The sequence below is a fragment of the Psammomys obesus genome, unplaced genomic scaffold (assembly GCF_907164565.1).
Source record: "Psammomys obesus unplaced genomic scaffold, mPsaObe1.curated_primary_1811, whole genome shotgun sequence".
NCBI classification, from domain to species: Eukaryota; Metazoa; Chordata; class Mammalia; order Rodentia; family Muridae; genus Psammomys; species Psammomys obesus.
The window spans coordinates 7,013,883-7,025,951 of record NW_026585587.1 but is presented as its reverse complement, the minus strand read 5'-3'; the positions used below and the strand labels follow the sequence as shown (position 1 = coordinate 7,025,951).

Below are 12,069 nucleotides of genomic sequence, written 5' to 3'. Positions count from 1 at the left end.
CCCCCCCCCCCCGGGATGCCCTCCTTTCGCCCGGGGTATCCCTGCCTGGATTTAATGTGCCTGCCCCCTCCCTGTCCCTTCCCCCAGCCTCGGCTAGCGAGACCCAGGAGATGGGGAGGGGCCCGGGAGCCGGAGAGTGCATGTTGCCGAGAAACAGGTATTTTCCGTAGATACGTACAGATTCCCTGCACTTTCGGTGCAAAGCTCTAGTGTTTAATTGAGAAGAAAAAGAGAGAAAGGGAGAGAGAGAAGAGGGGGCCGGGGAGGGGGGAGGAAAGTTTGAAAGGTCTGAAATCTCTGCGGGGAATGAAGTGCCTGGTGCTAGGGTTCGGCCGAGGAGCGGAGAAAGGTGAAATTTCTGGATGGTGGGGGGAAGGGAGAGCATTTACTAGGTTTCCCCTGCCGGGGGACGGTGGAGGCTGGGATAAGTTGTTTGAGGTTTGTAAGCCCGGGCGGGGGAGGGTTTTGTTTGGAAAGCCCTTCTCTCCCGTTCTGGAGCAGGCTGTGTTGCATTGCAGCAGAAGCGGCAGCCTTCCCCTTCCTCTGTGACCAATACAGTTATTTCTTTCAGCCCCAAAGGGAAGAAATGGATGTTCCGTCGTGAAATGCCTTTTGATTGATAACGGTGAAACACATGGGTGTGATAGTTTTCATTTTTTGTTTTCTCCAGTTGTGTGGGAGAATGAACCAGGGATGTGGTGTGTCATTCGTTGGAGACCCCCCCCACACACAAAATAACCCAAAAAACCAAAAAAACCTTTCTTAAGCTTGTTTTGTGTCCATAACCTCCCGCTTTTGGATTGGTGCGAGACTTAGTGAGAAATGGAACTTCGTAGACTGAAGGCTGATCCATTTTGCGTTATCATCCTGAAAGGCCTGCCTTTTGGGTTAAACAATTGTGGATGAAGTAAAACACTAAAACACTCCATCTCTTTCTTCTGAGATAGTCTTTCATTCCGTTTGGATTTGAATCTCCTTTGTGTTAAAGATTAATGGCTAACCGTTGCCAAGACCTTTATAATGTAATGCAAAGAGATTTGAATGATATAATTACAAATTCCTTCTCTTTGGCCTGAAAATGTTATGTCATTGGGATTTTCCCTCTTGTTTGAAGTAAGATCCGATTTAAACTTTAGTTTTTATTCCCTCCACCCCCAAAATCAGGGTTAAACACAGTCCCATTTTACTTTTAAGTACATTTTTTTTGTGTGTTGTGTTCACTTAAACTCACTATGAATTTTTCCGATTCCAAGTGACTATGTTAGTGTTAGATGTCTGCTTAATGCTGAGTGACCCCTTTTCACAAGCTATTTCAAATGTTTAAAAAGTAATTATGGCATAGAGACCAAGATTAATCCTTGTAAAGTGCAGGTTGAGAAACTTCAGTTATATTTTTGTGCATTTTTTCTCAAGCTCCTGGTGGCCTTGAAAATTCGGGAACTGTTAGCAAAATACATGACTTCGGTCAGATACTATTACATACTTTTGATTTTTACTTTTTTGACTTAATGCTTTAGAAAGGCGTATAGAACAAGTTAATAGCGTTTTTCAGGCTTGCAATAATTTTCTTAACAAAATAAAGCAGGATATTTAACTTTCGGTCAAAGCTATCTGAAAGATTGTGAACAAGTTTAAAGTATTTGTTAAAACTTAAATACCATCCATTGTTTGGACTTAAAAGTTCTAGTTTCTAGTGAAACTTATGTTTTTAAAGCAGTTTTCCTGCCATATTTCTTATTAGCTGTAGAGACAGAAATCACACTACAGTTCGGGTCTGAGAAGTTTGTTTGAGCAGTCTACAGTAATTCTTTGTAGGCTGGTTTTGAATAATTTAAGAGCAGAAAAGAGGATCAGCTAGTTTTTCACTGTGAAAGGCTTTGGCTTGTTTGGTAGCTGGTGTGTGCAGCCTGGGCTGAGCAGTTACTTTAGATGGCTGTGAGGGTAGGGCTGCTTGCTATGAGGTAATCTCATGCTGTGGGAATTACATGTTAACCTTTTAATGGAATGGTGTGTGTGTGTGTGTGTGTGTGTGTGTGTGTGTGTGTGTGTTTTATTTGTTTTTGTTAAGTGAAGGATAGTTTTGGTGTTTCAAAGGCCACCCAGAAATAGGAATATTGAGTAGGAATTTCCATTAAGTTGGTCAGAACTCTGAAGAAATAATTATCTTACAGAATTGAGTATTTGTGGTACAATCTCTCAGATGTTTTAATTTTAGGAACAGCATGTTTTTGTCACATAGTGTACTCTTATACAGAAGGGAACTAAATGCTTTACATTCTTGAAAGCCATAAGCCACGTTCCACATGTAAAATGCTGTGTGTAGATTTATTAAATTTTGATTAGAGGTGGGCAGTAAAAAAAAAAAAAATGGTTTAGTATTTACAAAGGACAGTGGAAGAGTTGGGGGAAGGCACAAGCCAAAAAATACCAAACTGGTATTTTAGTAGCCTGTTGAGTTTTTGCTTCTGTTTTTTTTTTTTTTTTTTTTTTTCATTTGTATAATGCTTCTAAAGTGTAAGATTCTTTGTGACTGAAAAGTATGTATGGGATTGTATCTTTTAAAAGCTGGTTGATTACTCAGAATTTTATCTTTCACTTTAAAAAAAAAAAAAAACAAAACAAAAAACCAGAAAGAACCTGTTATAGTTAAAATAGTTCCCTATAGTCTGATCTCTAGGAATTGCTCAGAAAATTTTGGATTGACATTTTTGTGCCATATTGTGTGGCCGGGTCTAATGAAACACTAGATACTCAGACTTTTTCGTGTAAAAATACATAATGGGGTTATGAGGATTTGACCAAAGCTACTTACTTTTGAGTGACCTTGAGCTAAGCGTCTAAATTCACGGACAGATACACACAATATTAGATACCATATATACAAATCAGTGATAAATATCAGTATATATGTATATATCTGTATATGGTTTACTTGTTTGCTTTTTGATGCAGGCTTTCATGTATTCTGTGCAGGCCTGAGACTCAGTTGTATAACCAAGGATGACCTTAATTCTGATTTTCCCACTTCCACCAGCAGAATGCTGGGATTATGTATGGGCTTGTGACAGCATGCACAGCTTGATGCTCTATTGGGAGGTCTTCCCAGGGCTTGCTACATACCAGACAAGCATTCTGTGCCCTAGTACATAGCTAGGTGATATTTTTATTGTTGTTTTGTTTGTTTGTTTTTTCAAGACAGGCTTTCTCTGTGTAGCCTTGGCTGTCCTGGACTTGTTTTGTAGACTGGGCTGGCCTCAAACTCACAGAGGTCTGCCTGCCTCTGCCTCCTTGAGTGCTAGGATTACAGGCAGGTGCCATTGAACCCAGTTGCTAGGTAACTCTTTACTGGGTTGTGAAGATCAAATACAGAAGTCAATTTTTTTTCTTGTTTTGAGATAAAAACTTATTAGACTAGTTGTACAAAACTTTTGGGCAATTTGCTTCACTGTTGACCTTACTGATGTCAAATAGGTTACATTTTGCTAATGTAGTCCAGTGATTAGTGGCTAACACCCAGATAAGGGCAATTATACGTTTCTGGGGATTGATTGGGAAGAATGCCATATGTTCATTAGTAACATTTGCTTGCTTGACAGTGGTCACAGAGAGTGGTTCAGGAATGCTACTTTTTAAACTGCGTCATGCCCAGCCTTATTGGTTAGGTGAGGAAGTTTTTTCATTTTTTTTCCTGGGTACATGTTTAGTCTTTGAAACTTTTTATGGTTTTGCAACCTTAATTTATAGTAATGATAAGTTTAATACACATTTGAGAGAGGTACAGCGAAGGGACAGAAAGTTGAGGTTATCTGAACTGTCTTGTTAATTGAGCATATTGGTATAAGAGATAATCCTATTGTTTCCCAGGATTGTGGTGTCAAGCTGTATTTCCAGCACAGGATGAAGATAGTGTCTTCACCCCCGTGGGTCCCCACCTAATGCTTGCAGCTGTTGGATATATGGCTCTTCCACAGAGTAGGAGCCATATAGTCAGGGTTTTTGCTTATTTGTTTTTTGAGATAGGGTATCTTTGTGTAACTTACCTGGCTGTCTTGGAAACTTACTCTGTAGACCAGCCTGGCTTCAGACTCAAGAGATCCACCTGCCTCTGCCTCCTGAATGCTGGGACTAAAGGCTTAGGCCACTGCTGCCCAGCCATCTTCAGTGTTTTTGAATGTCAGTTTTATAGTTATTAAGTGAATAAACCTTGAATATGAGTGTGGATAAGTAGGTAAATTTTATTTTTTAAAAGATTTATTTATTTAATATATGTGAACACTGTTTTCATGCACAGCAGAAGAGGGAATCAGATTTTATTACAGATGGTTGAAAGGCACCAGGTGGTTGCTGGGAATTGAATTCAGGACCTTTGGAAGAGCAGCCAGTTGCGCTTAACCACTGTGCCATCTCTCTAGCCCGGTAAATTTTATGTAACTTTATGTATTATTTAGAGTTTTGGGTATTTTGTTAATCCATTTGGAATAAGCAAACTAATTAGGTAGGCACTATTTGATAGTAAAGAAGAAATTACGTTAGTTGCTTTCATAGTGTGTTCTTTAAAGCAGGGGTGATTGTATAACTTTCAAAATACCTAGTCTTTATTTTGAGAATAAGTAAGTATTTGGAAAGTGAGACGCCAGTTTTTATGTAGTTGTCAGGTAGTAAATAAATACTCGAAGCCTATGTCGTTCCCCTCCCCCACCTCTTCTTTAAAATTAATAGATATAATTGAGGGGAAGGTAAGGTTAAAGATGATCTGAGTTGAGTTACCACAGGAGATGCGTCTAGATATAAGCCTGAGAAATTTGCTTTACGGAGCAGCACAAAGAGCCAAGAGTTTTCTTGTGACACCTGAGTAGCCCCTAAATTGTCTTTTTCTTTCTTTAAGTTCTAAAGGATCTAATACTTCGTTCCCAAGTCGTACCACTAGCCCAGGGTTCTGCATTTTCATATTCATGTTACCAGTATAATACTTGGCTAATGCTGTCTGTATCCTAGTGTGTTTGACTTTGATATTCTTTTTAGAATCTTACGTACTAATAGTAACAGTCACAGTTTTGGAGTGCCTGTGACATTCTAGAACTGTACTGGGTACAGCTCTGGTAGGATGTGGTATAGTATTTGCAGACAGAGGTGTTAATAAAGTTAAACAGACGCCGGCGTCACTGCTGCAGGATGGACGTAGAAGTTGTTTCTTACTCCTTATCAAAGCTCAGAAGGAGCCAGAGCCTCAGATTTGGGTTTGTCTATCTCCAGAGCTCTTTGGGCTGTGTTTCCTTAACTATATTTATTGTAAGATACTAAATTAATAGATGGAAGAATATTCTGTTTTTTAGTGTTTGACCAGAAGCTCAAATATATTTGAGCAGCAGACTTACTGTTTTTAGCTTGTTTCCGCACCATTGCTTGCTTTTTTCTTTTTCAGTGCTTGAGATTCCAGCTTGGTAGTTCATGAAATTCATGACAGAAGAAGTGTTTTCCCAGAGCTGGAGAGTGGAAGTTTAGGGCCAGTGGGTTCTGGCGAGGGCTCTTTGTTTTCACTTGGTGAGATGGGAGTGGATTTAGGAGCGATGGGTAGAGATTTTTCTTCTTCCTTACAAAGTTGTCAGTCTCAGCTTGCTTTAGTCACCTCCTGAAAGCCCTATCTCCAAATGCAGTTTACACGCTGGGTAAGGACATCAACCATGTAAATTGGGAGGACATAATCCAGTCTGTATAGCAGAACATGCTTGCATGTTGGTGGGGGAAAAGATCATCTCTAATGATTCTACTAATCTTAGGCCTTTTAAAAAACGTAACTATAAAGAAATGTATGGGGTGCTGATGCACTTCAGTCACGTATGGTTTTTAGAAATGTGTTTCTGTTGGGAAGCGACTATCTTAGAATTTTAACTTAATGTACAACTTGCTTGTACATTGATTTTGAGTTCAACTGTGGATTCAAATTCTAGTTTTGACACTTACTAATTAATTGATTTTTTTAAGTGGTTTGTAAAATTTTTATTTTACTCAGATTTGAGTTTCTTCCGTAAAGTTGTAATAATTTCTGCCTTTTAGAGTTACTGGGAAGATTAAGGCTCTGGCATAACACTTGGTGCACAAAGTGGGCTTGGTCAGAAAGAATAAACCCTCTGTCTAGGAAAGTCTGTCTTATAAGTTTACGTTAAGAATTTGAAAATCCATATAAAATGTTGAGCTGCTTCAGAAAAGTTTAGAAGTTCCTCAAAATTTAAATTTAGAGTTATATGACCCATTAATTTCTCTAGTGGAGACAAAAAAAGATAAAAGCATGTCCACCTAAAGTCCTTAAGTTGAATAAAAGATCAAAATGTGCTATACCCTTAATATGAAATAATATTTAACCATCAGAAATAATGGATTACTAGTACATTTCCCTGTGTGGATGGCAACATGCTAAGAGATGGAAGCTAGATCCAAAGGTCTCAGTGATTCTGTTAGTTCATCAGTGGTTACCAGGAGTGAGGGAGAAACGGGAAGTTTGGCATTTGTTATTTAGGGATGTGCCTTCTTTTAGACACAATGAAAATGTTGAATAGGTGATGAAACCATGTGTGGATATTGAAAGTTGAATATATTAAAAGTTGAGTCTGAGTTGTAGCTCAACATCTACCCCCAGGACTTAGATTATTCTTACCTGTATTTATCTGTTTGTTTGTTTGTTTGTTTTACTAGAATGGACAATTCCAAAAGAGAATCCCATCTGTTTCTTGCACTTACCCCTGACACTTGTATGACTTTGAATTAATATTGACATCTTCATGTTTTCTTAAAGAGAGACAGAAGATGTAACACTTGGCTCTCCTTTTTTTGGGGCCCCAGCTATACCAGTGCTTGGATTGAAACTTGGGCAGTGGTGCCTTTGAGGAGCCTGGGCAAGTTTTAGAGTCATACATCACTGCTAAATTAACGGTAGTTAGTTTCCTTGTTATAAATGAAAATGACAGGCTGGTGAGATGGCTCAGCAGGTCTACAGGTGCCTGCTACCCAGCCTGAGGCAACCTGAGTTTGATCCTAGGGCCCTCATGCTGGAAGAAAGAACATTCTCTGCAGGTTGTGCTCTGATCACCTGTGGCCCCCCACACCCCCCAAATAAACTAAAAAATTTTTTTTTAAGTTTTAAAAACAATAAATAAAAATGTGATGAAGCATATCTATATGCTTTTTAGAAAACTGTTTTGTCTGGTGTTTTCCTTGAGTCTAGCAATGAGATAGCAATGAGAGTTTTGTTTTTTTGGGAATAAGGTGCCCATGGTGACATTTTTAGATGAATTGAGCACTTTCCCAGTGGTAAAGGCCTGCTGGAATACCTGACCTTGGTAGTAATGATGATAAGAATTCATAATGCCTATCCTTTCCTGTTCTCTAGAAGGCTCTATTTCTGTCCTTTTTTTGGTGTCTGTGTCATTGTTAGTTTGCTAGGGGGAAACTTTAGAAAAGGAGCCCTAGAACATAGGTAAAATGAATAGTCTTAGGTTAAATCCCAAGGGAGTCCAGATTGCTTATTTTACAGTTCAGTGGAGGGCTGGGCTCCTGTGAAGGTTTTATAATCACTCAATATTGGTTAGGTGTTGGTTTTGTTCTGGGATCCTGAGATGTCCTTTTGCCACTGGTATTTCACCTTCTGTTAGGTTGTTATAAGCAAAATTGTAACTTCTTAGCTTTTGTTTTGTTTTTCAAGACAGTTTCTCTGTATAGCCCTGGTTTGCCTGGAACTGCTTTCTAGACCAGGCTGGCCTCAAACTCAGAGATCTGCCTGCCTCTGCCTCTGCCTCTGCCTCTGCCTCTTGAATGCTGGGCTTAAAGGTATACACCACCATGCCCGACTTCAGCTTTTTAATGCTTAAAGATTTATACATCTTAAATGTTCTTTAAAAATATTTCTTCATGATCTGCTTAATGATTGTATTACTTTTAGAAAGTGAACAAATTACTACTGTTCAGATAAATGTCTGAGGTTTTTGTAATTGTTTTTTCCTTTCATTATAAAAATGGTGCAGATTTTGCATATATTTTCGAAAGTACGAAAACATTAAATATTCAGATCCAAACTAAATGGAATTGTGTGTTTGTATTTATGTGTGATGTACTCACTTGTGTCTGTACACCTGTGTATAGATTCACATGTGGAGATCAGAAGTCAACTCTGGTGTCCTCATTCTGTCTCCCCCCCCCCTTTTTTTTTTTGAGGCAGGGTCTCTTACTGAACCAGGACTCCATCTGTTTGGCTAGGCTGGCTGGCCAGAAAGCTTCAGGGATAAACTTGTCTCTGCTTTCCCAGCCCTAAGACTATATATGCAATGTGGACTTTTAAGTGCGTGCTGGAGATTCAAATTGAGGCATAGCGGGCTCTTTAACAAATGAGTCCTCTTTCTAGCTTGAACTATAGTAGTACTTTCATGTATAGATTTTTTAGCTTTTTGTAATACATACACAGTTGTAAAAGTTTGTGTGTCTAAGTAAGATTGCACAATTTAAAAATGGGAAGGTGTTGGTGGCACACACCCCTTTAATCCTGGCACTCAGGAGGCAGAGGCAGGCAGATCTGAGTTAAAGGCCAGCCTGGTCTACATCTTGAGTTCCAGGATAGCCAGGGATACACAGATAAACCTGTCTTAGAAAAATGAAACAAACAAACAAAAAAGAAAGGCAAAGAGATGGTTCAGCAAGTAAAAGATGCTTACTGCCGGGCCTGATGCCTGAGTTCAATTTTTGGAATCCCTATGGTAGAAGGAGAGAATTAACTACTAAAAGTTATACTCTGATCTCTACATGTCTTCTGTGGCATATGCATACACACAACATACATGCCCAGCAGGTTAGTCCTTTGGACATAATCGCTGTCATTAAATACAGATCTTTATAATTTTTAAGCGACTACCTTGCACTCCGTCGCCTGAGGTGGGTGGATGATGTCTACTTAGTCACGCAGAGATGACTTTCAATTTGCTCTAATATTTTTTTTTCATGCGTCCATACTCACCCCTTTGAGCATCTTGATCTTGCATCTTGTGCTTGCTAAGCAAGCAGTCTTCCACAGAGCTAAATTCCCAACTCTGTTGTGTAAAGTAACACATGCCTCCAGTTCAGCGCTTAGGAGATGGGTCAGGAGATTGAGACCATTGGTTATGTGAGATTCAGCCTCCAAAAGTAAACACACCGCTGTGAACATCCCTGAAACTATCTTTGTATTTATATATGCTTACATTTTACGATAAAATTCTAGAAGTAAGATCAAGAAACAGTATTTGCTTTTTCTTGTTTTTTTGTGTTCTGGTCTCAAGCAGGCTTGGGACTCTGAGTCCTTCTCTGTGTCTGAAGTGCTATGATTGCAGACATACCCAACTTCTGTATCTTTCCTGTGTGCATGCACACCTCCATTTATGGAGTTTCACACTGTGCAGATCTGCTAATTCACTTGGACAATTGTCTCCTCGTTCCGCTCTGGACTCTCATTCTCCATCAGTGAGAAGTATCGTAAAGTGGACACTAGATACTGTTAACCCCCTCCTACTGCCTTCAGCAGCATTTTAGAATAAAACGCAATAATCAGAGTTGTTAAAGTCATTTGTGATTTGACTTTGTAGTCAGCTGTATAATGACATACCGTTTATTGACTAATCCATCCTTTCCTGTAGACTTGAAATACCATATTTCTTGTATACTGAATTTCCATAAGTAATTTAATTCTGTTTCTGGATTCACTGGCTGCCTAACTCCTTGCCATTTTTGTTTTTGTTCTTCTGTAGTGGCACCGGCTCAGGCATGTGTCAAGTGTTCTGCCGTGGTATACGTCTCACTGTTGAGCCGTTCCCACCTCACAGCACTTTTTAATCGGAGAAAGGGAAGATGTTTTTTAGTTTCCAAATTTTGATCTGTTTTTCTGTTATGTTTTCAAATTGGCTTTAGAATAATTTTGTCAAAACTAGTAAAAATGAAATAACACTTGACCCTCAAACCTGTTGTGATTTTAGTTAGAATTACGTGAAACTGATGGATTAATGTGGTTAGGGGAACAAATTGATGCTTTATAGCTTCTGGTTTCCATTTTTATCCTTTGCTTAGTTTTCATATGTCATCTGTAGGAAGGACAGTGTCACCCTTTCTATTCTAAGCTTCACAAAGTATATTAAAGGTTATTTTTTGAGACAGGCCCTTGCTGTGAAGTACAAGCCTGGTGTGGCGCTTACCTTGTAGCCAGGCTGTCCTCAAGCCCGTGGCCCTCCTAGCCGAGCTTCCCCAGTGCTGGGATTATTTGCTCACTTTTTGTTTTTCTGAAGACAATCTCATAAATAGCCTGGGCTGATGAAGCTCAAGTTTGGGCTTGAGGTTGGGAGAATTCACCCGTGGCCTCCAGAGTGCTGGGACTATCAGCATGTGTCTTGTTTAACTTTATATAATATTTTTTTTGTATTTATATTTTAAAGCATGCATACATCTTTCATTTGGAAAAAATTATTTTGCTAATTCCAGTGTTAGCATTTGAATTCTCATTTTTCTTAGAGTTTTAAAAATAATATAGCTTTAAAATGTTATGAGGAACTTAGCATCTGAAAACTTTTACTATGTGAATTCAGTTGATCCTGCTCCAGCAGCTAAAAGTTAGGTGCTTCTTTGCACTTCTGTGGCTGAGATAATGGAGACGATACAACGAAGTTTTTCTCAAGGCCACTTAACCAGTACATGGTGAAAGTGTTATTGTTTTTTCTCTCTCTAGAGCCTTGTTTTTTGTTTTGTTTTTGTTGTTGTTGTTTTAACTAATAAGCCCTCTGTAATTGTTGACTTTAATTGATCTGTAATTTGATGTTTGGGTAAATAATTTTGTCTTGCTATTTCTGTATAAGGGATCATTATTTTCTTCAAATAATTGGTATAAGAACAAGGCCACGTAGAATGAATTAGCCTAGAACATTTCCTAGATAACAGTACATAGCAGAGATGGGGAGAAATGGCTTGATTTGGATTTAATCTTGAAAAATGAAACAAAATTATGAAAACTTTGATATGGTTGCGACTATATTATGTTGTTAGATTGCAAGAATAATGAATCAAGGCTAGTTGCTTTAATATTTTTGCATAATTTTTCTGACAAAATTGTAAAGCATCAAACCATGGTTTTCATGCTATAGTGAACTTTTCTAATATGATAAATTCATGTTTGCTAAAATACCTAAGACTTAGTTTTCCTAAGGATTTTGTTTTTTTTTTTTTTTTTTTTTAGATTCATTTATTGTATTGCTCTGTTATTCTTATCTAGTCTGTCATCATATACAGGAGTCAGGCCTTTCTTTTTGCCTCCTCATAACCAGGTCTTTGTTAGTTGTCTCTAGTTATGGACTGAGCTTGTCATGTAAACAGTAAGAGAGTGTTTTATGACACGCTTGAGTGTAAGTCAGGATTTAAAGTTCAAGGCCTGAGCTCTATAACAGGTTCCAGGCCAGCTCAAGGTACATAGTGAGGCCTTGTCCTTTCAAGAGAAAACAGAAACCCAAACAAGCCAATAAAAAAGAGAAAGAAAGAAAATTTATCTCATAATTGGAAGTCCAGAGGTAGCATATATTCAGTCAACACACAGTGGAGTGCTCACTGACTTCTGAGGACCAGACCTCTTTCGTTGTTTGTGGTGTCCACCTTGTTTTTCCTTGGTAGCATGTAGGTCATGGGATTTCCATGGCTCACATTCAGACTGGGTAAGTCATAGAGGAAGTAGAGCTGGTTTGTTTTGTTTTTTTTTCTTCTTTTTTTTTTTTTTAATTTGTTCCTAGTTAAACCGCTTAAGGCAGTGGTACTCAATTTGTGGGTCGTGACCCCTTTGGAGGTCACATATCAGATAGCCTGCATATCAGATATTTACATTACGATTCATAACAGCAAAATTAGTTATGAAGTAGCCATGAAATATCTTATGGTTGGGGTCACTGCAACATAGGGAAGGTTGAGAACCACTGCCTTAAGGTATAATATAGGTCCCTGCTGAAGGATAGGTGGGCACACCGTTTAGAATATACCGTATGCCTATGAAGCTGCAGACTGTTGGAATATAGAACGTACTTA

General features: G+C 38.6%; 1 protein-coding gene across 8 annotated transcripts in view; it reads left to right on the top strand.

The window, feature by feature from the left end:
- Positions 1-110: 110 nt before the first annotated feature.
- Enah (ENAH actin regulator) overlaps positions 111-12,069 on the top strand; it is a 108,254-nt gene continuing 96,295 nt past the window's right edge. For all 8 annotated transcript variants that reach the window (XM_055609450.1, XM_055609434.1, XM_055609418.1 and 5 more), the window contains exon 1: positions 111-157. In XM_055609450.1, the coding sequence (XP_055465425.1) occupies positions 111-157 (47 nt within the window). The remainder of the gene's footprint in view (positions 158-12,069) is intronic.